We start from the raw sequence: 17,153 nt of genomic DNA on the forward strand, positions 1-17,153 counted from the left end.
AAGTTGCATGAGCCTCAATACTCATAAGACACATAAATATTTGGGGAAAATATTAGTTGAATCAGTTTTTAGCATATTTCATCACCCTCTGCTCATCCTATCTATCACCTAACCCTGGATTTTTGTCATTTCTCCCATTTCACACAAGTAAACATGATCTTAAATATACAAATGTTTATTGATTTAAAGATGGGTTTGTCGAAAAGGTAAGCAACTGCTATAGAAGTGAAGGGTAGGTATATAGGTGGGGTTTGTGGCAAGTAAGGTGAGATCATAAAGAGTTTTGAGGCTAAGGAGGGAAACCAAAATGACAATGTATCTTTAGTCATCCAAGGAGCATATTTTGTAAAGAATAAAAGGGAATCAATTACCTAATTTTTAAAATTCCCTTGTTTCTGAGTATATTCTGATTATTTATTGCTAGAGTTCTTTCTGGTAAAAGACTACCTAGTAATGCCTGAATCCAGTTAAAAAACTAGACTTCCAAAGAAGAAAAATATAACCATAAAAAAAATTTTAAATGAGCAATCATTAAAAGCAAATTCAGAAATTACAGAGATGATTTAATTGGCTGATAAGGTCTTTAAACCTCTAATATAAATATACCTACTGAGGCATAAAAACAAAGTAGAGAGAAAATAAGGAAATGGAGCTTCTAAAACTAAAATACAATATTTGGGATGAAAAATTGTCTGGATTAACTTAACAAAACACAAGACATTGCAGAATAAAAGAACTGGAAATTCAACACACAGCAATTGACTATCCAAATTGAAGTAGAGAGAGAAAAATACGAGTAGAAATTATTATCATTAAGGATAATATCAAACCATGTAAAATATGTTATTTGGAGATTCAGAATAAGGGATAAGTAGAAAAAAATTTTTTAAATGATAGATGGAATTTTTCCAAATTTAATGAAGCTATAAACCCACTGATCCAAGAGGCTAAACAAACCTCAAACAAGATAAAGTAAATAAAACCACCCAGGGCACTTGATAATATATTGCTGAAGTCCATTCATAAACAAAAATAACTCTTAAGAGCAGCCAGGAAATTTTGACACACTATATATAGGGGAACAATGTTAAGTATTACTGACTTCTTGTTTGAAGTAATGCAAGCCAGATAATTCAGACACTTTTGAAAATAACTCAAACCTGAAAGAAAATTAAAGTGTTTTCAGATGAATAACAGATGATAGAATGTGAGGCTATCAGACATACACTACACAAAAATGTTATCTAAAGGTCTAAAAGTTAAAGGAAAGTGATAATAAATGAAAGCTTGAATCTACCCAAAGCAATAAGAACTGTGTTAAATGATAATTCTACAAGTAAATATTTTAAAAACTTCTTCTCATTTTTAAAATACTACAATATTTAAGACAAAAATAGCAATTGTGTATTACAAAATTATAATATATTTATAAGTAGAATATATGACAACAGTAACATAAATAACAAGAACAGGGAAATAGAAGTATACTATAATAATGTCTTACATTATATATTAAATGACATGCTATCTAAAGAAAAATGTTATTAAAGAGTAATATTTTCAACATTATGATAAGCTCTGCAAAAAGAGATACAGCCAATAAACCAACAGAGTACAAAAATAGAGTATTAAAATGCTCAATTAAAGATTAAAATAGGAACAAAAAAGCATAAAACAAACAGCAAGCTAGTAAACTTAAACACAAGTATATAAATAATTATGTTAAATTTAAATAATTTAGACACTCCAACTAAAAGCAAGATGATAAGACTACATAAAGTAAGACAAAATCATACACTGTATAAACACGGAAACATAGGGTCACAAAGATATACCATGCAAACACTGATCAGAGAAAGCTGTATTATATATATTAACATTATATGAAGTAAGCCTATAGGATAAAGAATATATTCAGAGAGAAAAGAACATTTCATGATGATAAAATACAAAAGAAATTATGTAGTTTCAAAATCAGCATGAAGCAACTGAAATGGTGTTTACAGGAAAATTTATAGCCTTTATGCTTCCTTGAGGCTTACATTAGAAAAGAAAAGAAAACTGAGAGCAAATGATCTAAGATTCCACCTCAAGAATCTACAAAAATACAGCAAATCAAAACCAAACAAGAAGAACAAAAACTAATAGAAATCAATGAAATAAGAAACATACACAATAAAGCAAATCAACAAAGTCAACTGGTAATCTTTTTGAAAGGCTAATGACACTGATAATCCTCTAGCAAAAATTTCAATCAAGAAAAACTAAAAGAACACAAATTTAACAACACCAAGAATGAAAGGGGGGTTATCACTTTAGATCCTACCAATATGTAAAAGATACATTGTTGTTCAGTCACTAAGTCCTATCCAACTCTGCCACCCTGTGGACTGCAGCACCCAAAGCTTCCCTGTCTTTCACTGTCTTCTGGAGTTTGCTCAGATTTATATCCATGGAGTCAATGATGCCATCCAACCATCTCGTCCTCTGTTGCCCACCTTATCCTCCTGCTCTCATCTCGATCTTTCCCAAAATCAGGGTCTATTCCAATGAGTTGGCTCTGCACATCAGGTGGTCAAACTATTGGAACTTCAACTTCAGCATCAGTCCTTTCAATGAATATTCAAGGTTGATTTCCTTTAGGATTGACTGGTTGATCTCCTTGTTGTCCAAGGGATTCTCAAAAGTCTTCTCTAGCACCACAGTTCAAAAACATCAGTTCTTTGGTGCTCAGTCTTCTTTATGGTCCAACTCTCACATCCATACCAGACTACTGGAAAAAACATAGCGTTGACCTTTGTCAGCAAAGTGATGTTTCTGCTTTTTAATATGCTATCTAGGTTTATCATAGCTTTTCTTCCAAGGAGCAAGCATCTTTTAATTTCATCGTTGAAGTCACCATCTGCAGTGCTTTTGGAGCCGAAGAAAATAAAATCTGCCACTGTTTCCATTTCTCCCCCATGTATTTTCTTCCCAAGTGATGCTAGTGGTAAAGAACCTTCCTACCAATGGAGGTAGACATAAGAGATGTGGGTTCGATTCCCTTCCATCCTGGGAAGATTCCCTGGAGGAGGAAATGGAAACCCACCTCAGTATTCTTGCCTGGAAAATCCCATGAACAGAGGAGCCTGGCAGGCTACAGTCCATAGGGTTGCGCAGAGTTGGACATAACTGAAGCAACTTAGCACTGCACATTTGCCATGAAGTGATGGGACTGGATGCCATGATCTTAGTTTTTTAACAATATTGGGCGTGTTCAGGGTGGTGTGACCATAGACTGATCTTAGTTTTTGAATGTTGAGTGTTAAGTCAGCTTTCTCACTCTCCTTTCACCTTCATCAAGAGGTTCTTTAGTTCCTCTTCACTTTCTGCCACTAGAGTGATAACATCTGCATATCTGAGGTTGTTGATATTTCTCCTGAATATCTTGATTCCAGCTTGTGCTTCATCCAGTCCAGCATCTCGCATGATGTACTCTGCATATAAATTAAATAAGCAGGGTGACAACATACAGCCTTGTCATACTCCTTTTCCTGCATTGAACCAGTCCATTGTTCCATGTTTGGTTCTAGCTGCTGCTTCTTGACAGGTAAGGTAGTCTGGTATTCCCACCTTTTTAAGAATTTCCTACAGTTTGTTGTGATGTACACAGTCAAAAGATTTAGCATAGTCAATGAAACAGAAGTAGATTTTTTTCTGGAATTCTCTTGCTTTTTCTATGATCCAACAGATGTTGGCAATCTGATCTCTGGTTCCTCTTCCTTTTCTAAATCCAGCGTGTACATTTGGAAGTTCTCAGTTCACAAACAGTTGAAGCCTAGCTTGAAGGATTTTGAGCATTACCTTGCTAGCATATGAAATGAGTGCAGTTGTGTGGAACTTTAAACTTTCTTTGGCATTGTCCACCTTTGGGATTGAAATTAAAACAACCTGACCTTTTCCAGTCCTGTGGAACTCCATTGCTGAGTTTTCCAAATTTGCTGGCATATTGAGTGCAGCACTCTAACAGCGTCATCTTTTAGGATTTGAACTAGCTCAGCTGGAATTCCATCACTTTCACTAGCTTTTTTCATCTTAATGCTTCCTAAGGCCCACTTGACTTCAGACTCCAGGATATCTGGCTCTAGGTGAGTGACCACATCATCATCGTTATCTGGGTCAATAAGTCCTTTCGTGTGTAGTTCTTCTTTGTATTCCTACTGCCTCTTTTTTATCCTTTTAATTCTGTTAGGTCCTTGCATGTCTTCCCTTGAAAATACAACTACCAATATTTGAAAGCACACACAAAAAATGGAAAATCTGAAAAAAATCTGAAGTTTCTTAAAAAATTCCCATTAAGAAAATTGCAGTACTCCAATGTCAGCTCTTCCACAGAGCTCAGAAATGATTTCTACTCTGGATTTATCCTAAACACAGTACTTCACCTTCAACAATCTGATCAGATCAGATCAGGAGCTCAGTCATATCTAACTCTTTGCGACCCCATGAATCGCAGCACGCCAGGCCTCCCTGTCCATCACCAACTCCCAGAGTTCACTAAGACCCACGTCCATCGAGTCAGTGATGCCATCCAGCCATCTCATCCTCTGTCGTCCCCTTCTCCTCTTGCCCCCAATCCCTCCCAGCATCAGAGTCTTTTCCAATGAGTCAACACTTCGCATGAGGTGGCCAAAGTACTGGAGTTTCAGCTTTAGCATCATTCCTTCCAAAGAAATCCCAGGGCTGATCTTCAGAATGGACTGGTTGGATCTCCTTGCAGTCCAAGGGACTCTCAAGAGTCTTCTCCAACACCACAGTTCAAAAGCATTAATTCTTCGGTGCTCAGCCTTCTTCACAGTCCAACTCTCACATCCATACATGACCATAGGAAAAACCATAGCCTTGACTACACGGACCTTTGTTGGCAAAGTAATGTCTCTGCTTTTGAATATGCTATCTAGGTTGGTCATAACTTTCCTTCCAAGGAGTAAGCGTCTTTTAATTTCATGGCTACAGTCACCATCTGTAGTGATTTTGGAGCCAATAAAAATAAAGTCTGACACTGTTTCCACTGTTTCCCCATCTATTTCCCATGAAGTGATGGGACCGGATGCCATGATCTTCATTTTCTGTATGTTGAGCTTTAAGCCAACTTTTTCACTCTCCACTTTCACTTTCATCAAGAGGCTTTTGAGTTCCTCTTCACTTTCTGCCATAAGGGTGGTGTCATCTGCATATCTGAGGTTATTGATATTTCTCTCGGCAATCTTGATTCCAGCTTGTGTTTCTTCCAGTCCAGCATTTCTCATGATGTACTCTGCATAGAAGTTAAATAAACAGGGTGACAATATACAGCCTTGACGAACTCCTTTTCCTCTTTGGAACCAGTCTGTTGTTCCATGTCCAGTTCTAACTGTTGCTTCCTGACCTGCATACAAATTTCTCAAGAGGCAGATCAGGTAGTCTGGTATTCCCATCTCTTGAAGAATTTTCCACAGTTTATTGTGATCCACACAGTCAAAGGCTTTGGCATAGTCAATAAAGCAGAAATAGATGTTTTTCTGGAACTCTCTTGCTTTTTCCATGATCCAGCGAATGTTGGCAATTTGATCTCTGGATCCTCTGCCTTTTCTAAAACCAGCTTGAACATCTGGAAGTTCATGGTTCACATATTGCTGAAGCCTGGCTTGGAGAATTTTGAGCATTACTTTACTAGCATGTGAGATGAGTGCAATTGTGCGGCAGTTTGAGCATTCTTTGGCATTGCCTTTCTTTGGGATTGGAATGAAAACTGACCTTTTCCAGTCCTGTGGCCACTGCTGAGTTTTCCACATTTGCTGGTATATTGAGTGCAGCACTTTCACAGCATCATCTTTCAGGATTTGGAATAGCTTAACTGGAATTCCATCACCTCCACTAGCTTTGTTTGTAGTGATGCTTTCCAAGGCCCACTTGACTTCACATTCCAGGATGTCTGGCTCTAGGTCAGTGATCACACCATCGTGATTATCTGGGTCGTGAAGATCTTTTTTGTACAGTTCTTGTGTATTCTTGCCATCTCTTCTTAATATCTTCTGCTTCTGTTAGGTCCATACCATTTCTGTCCTTTATCGAGCCCATTTTTGCATGAAATGTTCCTTTGGTATCTCTGATTTTCTTGAAGAGATCCCTAGTCTTTCCCATTCTGTTGGTTTCCTCTATTTCTTTGCATTGATCGCTGAAGAAGGCTTTCTTATCTCTTCTTGCTATTCTTTGGAACTCTGCATTCAGATGTTTATATCTTTCCTTTTCTCCTTTGCTTTTCACTTCTATTCTTTTCACAGCTATTTGTAAGGCCTCCCCAGACAACCATTTTGCTTTTGCATTTCTTTTCCATGGGGATGATCTTGATCCCTGTCTCCTGTACAATGTCACGAACCTCATTCCATAGTTCATCAGGCACTCTATCAGATCTAGGCCCTTAAATCTATTTCTCACTTCCACTGTATAATCATAAGGGATTTGATTTAGGTCATACCTGAATGGTCTAGTGGTTTTCCCTACTTTCTTCAATTTAAGTCTGAATTTGGCAATAAGGAGTTCATGGTCTGAGCCACAGTCAGCTCCTGGTCTTGTTTTTGCTGACGGTATAGAGCTTCTCCATCTCTGGCTGCAAAGAATATAATCAGTCTGATTTCGGTGTTGACCATCTGGTGATGTCCATGTATAAAGTCTTCTCTTGTGTTGTTGGAAGAGGGTGTTTGTTATGACCAGTGCATTTTCTTGGCAAAACTCTATTAGTCTTTGCCCTGCTTCATTCCGTATTCCAAGGCCAAATTTGCCTGTTACTCCAGGTGTTTCTTGACTTCCTACTTTTGCATTCCAGTCCCCTATAATGAAAAGGACATCTTTTTTGGGTATTAGTTCTAAAAGGTCAAGAGGGTGAAATTCTCTTTCACACCACTTTCCTAAAATTGAGAAGAAACTCCAAGACTTCAGTTTCAATTAGAGAATTGGAACAGACATGCTATTCTCTTTTTACTTCTCCTGTGTCACCACTTTGACCTGCCTTCACTAAAACATGTTTCTGAAAATATAGAAGTGATAGACCAGAGGGAAGAAACTGACAAAGAGATTAGCACAAAAAAACTGGAACAGTTAATAAACATGTGAAAGTCTAAATTAGAGCAGCCTTAGGGAGTAAAAACCATAATCAAAGTTAAAATACCACAGCACCCTGTTAATTTTTAAGTATATCCTAACTGAAATTAATATTCAAACATTTATTTTCTTAAAACAGTAACATTAGGAGCTCCAACATCACATAAGCTTACAGCACCACACACTGTATTTTTACTCAGATGCTGATTTATCAAAACAAGGTGGAAACACATGTAGTGTTTCCACAAGTTTATCTGCAGTTGAAACCATGATTAGGGCATGGTAACAATAGAAATATTACTTGAAATGACAGAAAATAGATTTTCTTAAAACAAAAAATTCCTATCTGAAACTCAAATGCCCCTTGAAACTAATTATTTTTAATAATAATAACAGAAGAAAACATTTGCAGATGTATACTTACCTCCCAAAGTTCTAAGCTGTATACATTAAATATATACAGCGTTTTGTATGTCAGTCATATCTCAATAAAGTAGCTTAAAAGGAAAGTAATTCTTTTCTTAGGGGTCTCAACTAGTATCATCAAAGACCTTTTGAGGGTGAGATTGGAAAAGATCACTTTTCTGGTGATCTTCCCCCAAAGAGCTGATTAGCCATAAGCTGCTAGAAATGTACTGCAAATATTCTCAGGGCTCCTCCTGTCTCACCCACCAGATGGCTGACCATTTTTAAAGACTCAACTACCTACATTAGGAATTCACTGTGATATCTGACTTTTCCTCTAGTCCACCTGGTCTGATGGGATTAATGTGTAAAGCATCTAGATCTTCCACCATTGTAATAACCACTGGAAACTGACCATCTACTCATACCCTAGTCTCATTGCTATCTTTACTGTCTCCACCTTGGCACAATCCAATGTGCTTAGCACTGAGCACTTCTCATGAGTCACTTCAGGTCCTATTAGCTTCACTGACTGTTACACTTGATGTGCTTCAGCTACTGTGCTGTTACTTTCCAAGCTTCATATTTTGCTTCTCCTTCAACAACCCTACAGACAGAATGTGAGCTCCCCACCAAGGTGGCCAGGTGATGAGACTAGCTCCTGCCACAAATCCTCCTTCTTGCCCTGACTGTGACCTAGGACCTTCAAATGCACAAGTGAAATCCCCTCATGCCTTTTCCTTGTGTTTCACCCTGACTCCCAGTGTTGTCACTTCTCCATGTGTCTTCACTCTCTCTTTTGGCTTCTCATGCTTTGTTGAGTCAACCTCCTTGCATCCTCCCTGATATGATCCCTTCATACCTCTGGTGACTCTGTTTCTTTAAGACCAGAGAGTGTAATAAACTATGTTTGCCCTCTCTTATGCCTTCTCTTGTGGCCAAACCTGACTGGCCATCTCAATAGAATAAAAAATAATCATGATGAAACTAATCTGTCAAATCATTGTATGAAAGTATAACCCAGCAGTTGTACCTGTTTGTAACATTTGACCTCACTTCCCCGCCTCTTATGACACATCACAGAGATCTGAAGGGTCCAGTTGTCCACAAGTCTGAAGTTTTTACTGTCCAGGGCCAAGCAAACCCTTAACCCCCCTTGAGAACCTAATGCTCTAAAAATCAAGTGTGACCAGAGTCTTCCCCCAAGGGTGCTCTAAAGCATGTGATCTGGTTTCCCCATGGTCATTCTGTGAATGAGACGGAGGTGTTTCCTGCTGGGAATCCCCTCCAAGACCAGACAGGCCTTACCTGAGCAGACTGCTCCAATATCCTGGTCATGAGAGAAGGTGTCATTATAGTTTTTAAAATCAATATGAACACACTTATAGATACTCAAAGTTGATTCAGCCTCTATACTCTCACAAGAAACATATGAAAACCAAATGGGGCCAAGTCTTGGTCCAAAATAAGACCCTCTGGGAGCATCAATGGCAACTCCACATTCCAGTCGTCTGCACACGTCTTCTACACCATTTATGAGCCAGTTCTCAGCATAAACAGTGCCCCATTCTCCTTTGTACTTCACTTCCACTCTCCCCTCACAGCGGTGGGCTCCATCCTTCAGCCTCAGCTCCAGAACTGCAAGAGAGACACAGACACAGGACACAGGAGAGATTTTAAGAGAGAGTCCAGTGGTGTGCTGATAAGTAATAAAAAATAATCTTCTCTCTGAAGGGAAAAAAAAATCCCTGCATTTGTTGACTTTTATGGTCTAAACATTCCCACCGTGGCCAGCTCAAAGCCCCCAGTGTGCCATCACTGAACGTGGAGCAGGAAGGGAGGCACCAGGTGTTTCTCACAAGCCTGTGGAACCAGCTCCAGGGACACCACCGAGGACAGGCCTCTAGAGACTCTGGATGCTGCCCTCCCTGTAGATGTGCCCAAGGCTACTAGGGCCCAGCTTCCCCGTCTCAGTTACAGCTCATGGCCCAAGACCCAGGGAGGAATCCTCCCTCTCCTTCCCTGTCCATAGGGAGCATCTCATTCAGCTCAGGAACAGAGGGCTGGGGTAGCAGGCTCCACAGTGTCCCAGTTATTCCTGTCACCTGTGTTCATGCCCTTGTGTAATCCCCACACTCCAATGTATCTAGTAACATGCATGTAACAAATAGTATTTGGCAAAAGTTATGAGATGTCACTTAAGAGATTAGGTTTCAAGATGACTCTGGTTTCCTTTTGGTGACCTATCTCTCTCTGTCTAGCTCTAATGAAGCCAGCTGCCACACTGTGAGCTGTGTATGGAGAGACCCTCCTGACAAACAACCAAGGGAGGCCTCTTGGCAACAGCCAGCAAGAGACTGAGGCTCTCAGTTAAACAGTCTCCTAGAGTCTGAATGCTGCCAACAACCAGGTGGGTTTGAGTGGTACCCACCCCTTGTTGAACCTTCAGATGATTGAACCAGTAAGACAACACAAGTCAGAGGACCCTGGTAATCTTTGCTGATTCCTAGCCCATGGAAATTATAAGGTGCTAGATGTTTGCTGCTTTAAGCTGTTGTTTTGTTTTGTTTGTTTATTTTTGGCTGTGCTGGGTTTTTGTTGCCACTCACAGACTTTCTCTAGTTACAGAGTAGAGGCTACTCTTCATTGTGGTGCATGAGCCTCTCAAGCCAGTGGCTTCTCTTGTTGCTGAGCATGGGCTCTAATCATGAGGGCTAAGATGCCAAGCTTTGCAGTAATTTGTAGCACAGCAACACATAATTAATGTAGGAAGGCATTATGCTAAGTGAAAGAAGTAAAACAGAGAAAAGCAAATACTGTTTGGTCTCATTTATATGTGAACTCTTAAAAAAAAAAAAAAAAACAATTTCATAGATAAGGAGAGTAAATTGGTGGTTGCCTGGGTAGGGATGGGAGTGGGAGGAAAGGATGATGGTGGTACAAACTTCTACTTAGAATATAGATAAGCCCTGGGGATGGAATGTACATGTGACTGTAGTTGACAATTGTTATTTAGTCACCAAGTCATGTCCTACTCTCTGCAAGCCCATGAACTTCAGCATATCAGGCTTCCCTGGCCTTCACTATTTTCTGGAGTTTGCTCAAACTCATGTCCATTGAGTTGGTGATGCCATCCAACTGTCTCATCCTCTGTCACTCCTTTCTTCTCCTGCTCTCAGTCTTTCCCAACATCAGGGTCTTTTCCAGTGAATTGGCTCTTCATATCAGGTGGCCAAAGTATTATAGCTTCAGCATCAGTCTTCCAATGAATATTCAGGTTGATATCCTTTAGGATCGACAGATTGATCTCCTCATTGCCCAAGGGACTCTCAAGAGTATTCTCCAGCACCACAGTTTGAAAGCATCACTTCTTTGGCACTCAACCTTCTTTATGGTCCAGCTCTCACAACCATACATGACTACTGGAAAAGCCATAGATTTGATTATAGGGACCTTTCTTGGTAAAGTGATCTCTCTGTTTTTTAATATGCTGCCTAGATTTGCCATAGCTTTTCTTCCAAGGAGAAAACATCTTTTGATTTCATAGCTTCAGTCACCATCTATGGTAATTTTGGAGCCCGAGAAAATAAAATCTGTCACTGTTTCCACTTTTTCCCCATCTTTTTGCCAAGAAATGATGGAATCAGTTGTCATGATCTTAGTTGACAATACTGGATTGTATATTTGATCATTACTGATAAAGTCAACCTTAAAAGTTCTCATAACATACACATAGTAACTATGTAATGTGATAAATGTGTTAACTAACTTAATTATGTTAATAGTTTCAAAATATATATGTATTTCTTTTTTAATACTTTAATTTTTGGAGTATAGTTGATTTATAATGTTGTGTTAGTTTCAGGTGTACAATAAAGTGACTCAGTTATATATTTTAATACATACACTCATTCTTTTTTAGATTCTTTTCTCTCACAGCTTACCACAGAATACTGGTTAGACTTCCCTGTGCGATACAGTAGGTCCATGTCGATTATCTATCATATATATAGTAAGGTGTGTGTGTGTTAATTTCAAATTCCTGATTTATCCCTCTCCCTAACTCCCAACATTTCCCCTTGTGTAACCATAAGTTGTTTTGGATATCTGTAAGTCTGCTTCTGTTTTGTAAATAAGTTCATTTGTACCCTTTTAAAATTAATTTTTATTGGAGTATAGTTGCTTTACTATGTTGTATCCTCTGTACAGCAGAGTGAATCAGTTATTTGTTGTTGTTCAGTTGCTAAGTCATGTCTAACTCTGTGAATTCATGGACTCACACACTCCAGGCTCACCTGTCCTCCACTATCTCCTGAAGCTTGCTCAAATTCATGATGATTTCTAACCATCATGCTATCTAACCATCTCCTCCTCTGCCACCCCCTTCTCCTCTTGCCTTCAATGTTTCCCAGCATCATTTCCAATGAGTCTGCTCTTGGTTGAGTCCCTTTTCTCCACACCATCCCCAGCATTTATGCTTTATAGAGTTTTTGATGGCCAATTCTGACTGGTGTGAGGTGATGCCTCTTTGTACTTTTGATTTGCATTTCTCTGATGGTTAGTGATGCTCAGCATCTTTTCATGTGTTTTTTGGACACCTGTATGTCTTCACTGGAGAATATATACATATGTATTTCAAGTCATCATACTGTACACCTTTCACTTATATCTTATTATATGGTGATTACCTTCCAATAAAGCTGGAAACAATAGATAAAAACAACTATATAGAGAGACAAAAACTTTTGCAAATGCAAGGGAAAGAATGACAGGAATAATAGTAATGGGAGCTTGAAATATATTTCTCAGCTTTTAATACTTGAAATGGTCATCTGAACTAAATTCAATGGGGAAAAAGTGGAAGTAGCAACAGATTTTATTTTGGGGGGCTCCAAAATCCCTGTGGACAGTGACTGCAACCAGGAAATGAAAAGACATTTGCTCCTTGGAAGAAAATCCATAACAAACCTAGTCCGCATATTAAAAAGCAGAGACCTCAATTTGCCAACAAAAGTCCATAGAGTCAAAGCTGTGATTTTTCCTGTGGTCATGTATGGATGTGAGAGTTGAACCATAAAGAAAGCTGCGTGCATGCATGCTAAGTCGTTTCAGTAGTATCCAACTGTTTGTGACCCTATGGATCACAGCCTGCCAGGTTTCTCTATCCATGGGATTCCCCAGGCAAGAATACTGGAGTGGATTGTCATTTCCTTCTCCAGGGGATCTTCCCAACCCAGGGATTGAAACTGCATCTCTTATGTCTCCTGCATTGGCAGGCGGGTCCTTTACCACTAGCACCACCCGGGAAGCAGCACTGAAGAATTGATGCTTTTGAACTGTGGTGTTGGAGAAGACTCTTGAGAGTGCCTTGGACTGTCGGGAAATCCCACCAGTCAATCCTAAAGGAAATCAACCCTGAATATTCATTGGAAGGACTGATACTGAAGTTGAAGCTCCAATACTTTGGTCACTTGATGAGAAAAGATAACTCATTGGGAAAAAAAAAAAAAAAAACCCCGCTGGTGTCCCCACTGATGGCACTTATCAGAGTTTATTATAATTTCTAGTTTTATTGTCCAGACTCACTAGACTATCAGTTAATATGGGCCAGGGAGCTTTATTCACCATCATTAGGGCCTCAGCATCTGGTGAATTGCAAAGGGTATGGATCAAATGCCCCACAAACCCACCTTTAAATTAATAAACATTTGTGGAATGAAAGTCTAAATAAATTCTGAAAAGAAGGTATGGAAATGATATAATTTAGCACATTTATGGCATTCAAATCAGTAAGAAAAGAAAAAGAAATAATTCAGGAATGACATTGGAAAAAATAAAATTAGGTAGAATGTCATATCATACATAAAATAACTTACACAATTATTTAGTATTTACACATTTAAATATATTCATAAAATTATTACAGATAAAAATAATTTATTTAAATTTGAAGTGGGGAAGAACATGCTTGACAAGGCTCTGAAAGTGGAAACAAAAACGGGAAATTTTAACAGGCAATTAATATTATTAGAAACTTCCGTGAGGGACTTCCCTGGTGGTCCAACAATTAGGGCTCTGCACTTCCAGTGCAGGTACCACAGGCTTGCTTCCTAGTCTGGTTTGGTACAGCCAAAAAAGTCAAATGGTAAACTGAAGGAAGCGTCTTCAGTCTATAAATAATGTAATTCAATAGGACAGGGACTTGCACCCAAACTGCTTGGTTTCAAGTCTTACCTCTGTGTCTTACAACTGACTCATCTTGGGCAAGTGACTTTGCTTTCCCTCAGTGATCTGTTTGGTGGATAAAAAATATATTCTGCTTGTTGGACTGTTGTGTGCTCAAATTTGTTCATATAAGTAAGTGCACTGTAGGTTGTTGCAGTAGATGATAGTAGTAGTATAAAGAGCTTCAATACAAATCATGACAAAAATGATAGCCATCACAAGGTAAAAAGGACAAATGTAATCAGCAAAGTAATTCACAAACGAAGAATTAAATTAGCTAATATATGCCAGTGTTTGCCTACCAAACTGGCTAAGACTTTAGAACCTCGTAAGAAGACAAAGTTGGTGAACCTATGTGGAAACTAACATTCTCATTCACCATTTGTAGAATTAAAGTTCAGTGCAGCTATTTCTGGCAAGCATTAATCTCTATATACCAAAAACCATAAAGATATAGGTACAAAGCCTTAAAACCTTAGAGGTATTCAGCCTATAAAGAAGCAACTCTACTTTTTTTCCCCAACATTTAAATATTTGTTTATTTATCTATTTATTTGTCTGCCTAGGTCTTAGTTGCCATATGCAAGATCTTTAGCTGTAGCATGCGAACTCTCAGTTGCCACATGTGGAATCTAGTTCCCTGACCAGGGATCAAATCTGGGACCCTGCACTAGGAGCAGGGAGTCTTAGTTACTGGACCACCAGGGAATTCCTGGAAACCTCACCTTTAGAATATGATTAAGAGAAGCAGTCATGGATGGTCCTACATTTAAACACAGGGAAGTTCAGAGTAACATTTTCATAATAGCAAAAAATTTTGAAAACAACTGAATGCTGAGTACAGATGGTCAAGTGAGCATATTGCATTTCTGCATATAGTGAAATAGCTGGAGGCAGTTTAAAAATTCAGTACTATCCCTGTGATAGCCTGTATTTTTTAATTCTACAATAAAATGCTTTAGTGTGTAAAAGAATAGTTAATGATATAGAAAAATGCCCAAAATATATTCTGGATTGTAAAAACAGGATACAAAACAATATATGCCAGATTATCTAATCCTGAGGATCTACGCTAATGGCATCAATTGCATTTGAGAGAGAGTTTTATGCCAATGCCCATCATGAATTTCAAGGTGGAGATTCCTGTAACATGTGAGAAATCATCAGGTGTTCAGAAAGGCCAAGACTATTATTCTACAAGGAGCAAGTCTACTGTAACATGAAGAAGAAGAATAAAATGTTATAGGATAACTCTGAATGGTGTTGTTTCAAAGAAAATGAAAATAGTGCTTGCTTTGGTGAAATATTCTTGCTTCTTAAAAAACAACTGATGAAATTTCCTACAGTTTTTCTTGTAAGAGGAGGGGGCCATGCATCAAAACACCCATCATCTCCCCCTTGTGCGACAAAAACCCACCTCTGACCTCCAGAGCCCTCAGAAGGAGACATTTCACCAGCACCTGCCCAGCACTCAAGGAGCAGAGATGAGGAGGGAGGGGACTTCCCAAGGAGAGCTGTGGACGCAAGGCTGAGGTCTAGGGGATGACAGTGAGCTCTGAGATGAGATGGGGCTGCATGGAGTCTCAGCCAGATCAGCACCCACATCTGAGAAAGCTGCTTTCTCCAGGCTGGAGACCAGATTCTCCGCAGCCCCAGCCCTGATGCCCGCCATCCTCTCACTCAGGGGAAACCAGCTCCAGAGAGGAACAGGAGAGGGTGAGAGGCAGAAAGTGCTCCCTACAGAGTCACAGCAGATCCTGGGAGGGGAAAGGACCATCCCAGGGCCCCAGCACATCAGGAAATGTCACAGGAACTGGGGCAGAGACTAGGGAACTTATACACCTGCGGCTGCACATCAACTGATCTCTACAGACAAGAGGTCCCCTCTCCTGGCTGTGGGCTTCTGCTCTGTAATGGACACCTGGTAGGGACAGGTGAGGTAAGCTGGCAGAGCATCTCACAGAGCCCAGTGCTGGGAAGACACAGCAACAATCAGAGGGGAGCCTGGGGGATGGGGAGAGAGGAGCCAGAGAGAGGCAGGCAGGTGCACCATTATCTCTGATCTGGTTACATGCAGTGGCCAAGACATCCAGCCCTGTGGGACCCTGTTTGCTTCACAGACCAATGGACTCAGTCCCTGCTCATCAGCTCTGTTCCTCTCACAGAGACAGGATCCACACACTCCTCACACACACATATATACACAAACTCCTCATACACTCTCACTCCACACACACACACACACACACATACACACACACAAACTCCTCACTCACTCCTCACACACACACACTCCACACACTCCACATACACACACCCTCACACACTCCTCACACACCCTCACACATGCCTCACAATCACACACACACACACACTCCACACACACACAACCTCACACACTCCTCACTCACTCTCACACACATACACAAATACAAACACAGAGCCTATAGGAGCATACACACAGGAAACATGGGGACCCAGGGGCAGTGCTCAAACACCAGGCACGTGGAGAGTGTTGGAACAGCCCAGAGTCCCAGCTGAGGTCAGTCGCTGGAGCTTCCACACACTGGGAGTCCCTGGGCCCTAGAAGCTCCCTGAGGGAGTGGAGGGGACTCAGGCTGACCCAGCTCGGTCCAGAGCAAACCTCACTGCTCTGTAAAATCTGCCACAACTAGCAGTGGACCCCCCACAGGAGACGGACAAGTATTCACAGTCAGCGTGGCTCCTTTTTGGTCAAAAACACTGAGGCTCGGCTCCACAGCTACAGACACCTTTCCCTTCACCAAGGCGTGCACTGCCTGGTGTGGACCCAGGGCAGAGGGGCAGCTCTTACCTTGACCACCCACCATGGTGCCGAGGAGGAGGACACAGAGTCCCCGCAGGGAGAGGTGTCTGCCCAGAGCCATCCTGACCCCACGTCCTCAAGGTCACAGTCCCAGCTGCAGGATCAGCCTGTGAGGAGGCGTCAGGGTGCCGACCGGGGTCTATATAGACCACCCCTTACACCCTCCCTCCTGGGAGCCAATAGCGACACCTCTCACCATTTCAGGCACTATCGGAGGCTGCATCTTCCACTTTCTGCAGCTCAGACACCAATGAGCTTCTGAATCTTCAACATCTCCTTATATGAGCAACGCGGTCCTTTGACCTCCTGCTTCCGTGGTCCTGAGAGCCGGGCCCCCTGACCAGGGCTGGAGTAAAAAAGTTGCATCAAAAACTATGAGTACCATTCTTTCCTCTGATTACCTTGGCCAATCCCCCAAAACTGTAAAATCTTGCAGGGTCAGGTTGTGGAATTCACTGGACCACGGAGAATAACTTTGGTGGTATCAAGCATTGATCTTCCCCAGCACTGAGCTCAGGATCAAGCAGAGTACTACAAGAAAGCCTCAAGCACAAGAACA

At 40.5% G+C, this 17,153-nt stretch overlaps 1 protein-coding gene across 2 annotated transcripts in view; it reads right to left on the reverse strand.

Annotated features, from left to right (window-relative positions):
• LOC109559712 (antigen WC1.1-like) overlaps positions 1–16,824 on the reverse strand; it is a 56,835-nt gene extending 40,011 nt beyond the window's left edge. For both annotated transcript variants that reach the window (XM_070788636.1, XM_019961638.2), the window contains exons 1-2: positions 16,583–16,824; positions 8,833–9,162 (exon numbers count right to left, since the gene is read on the reverse strand). In XM_070788636.1, the coding sequence (XP_070644737.1) occupies positions 8,833–9,162; positions 16,583–16,655 (403 nt within the window). In that variant the 5' untranslated portion in view covers positions 16,656–16,824. The remainder of the gene's footprint in view (positions 1–8,832; positions 9,163–16,582) is intronic.
• Positions 16,825–17,153: the final 329 nt, after the last annotated feature.

Source organism: Bos indicus, chromosome 5, assembly GCF_029378745.1.
Source record: "Bos indicus isolate NIAB-ARS_2022 breed Sahiwal x Tharparkar chromosome 5, NIAB-ARS_B.indTharparkar_mat_pri_1.0, whole genome shotgun sequence".
In the NCBI taxonomy this organism is placed as follows: domain Eukaryota; kingdom Metazoa; phylum Chordata; class Mammalia; order Artiodactyla; family Bovidae; genus Bos; species Bos indicus.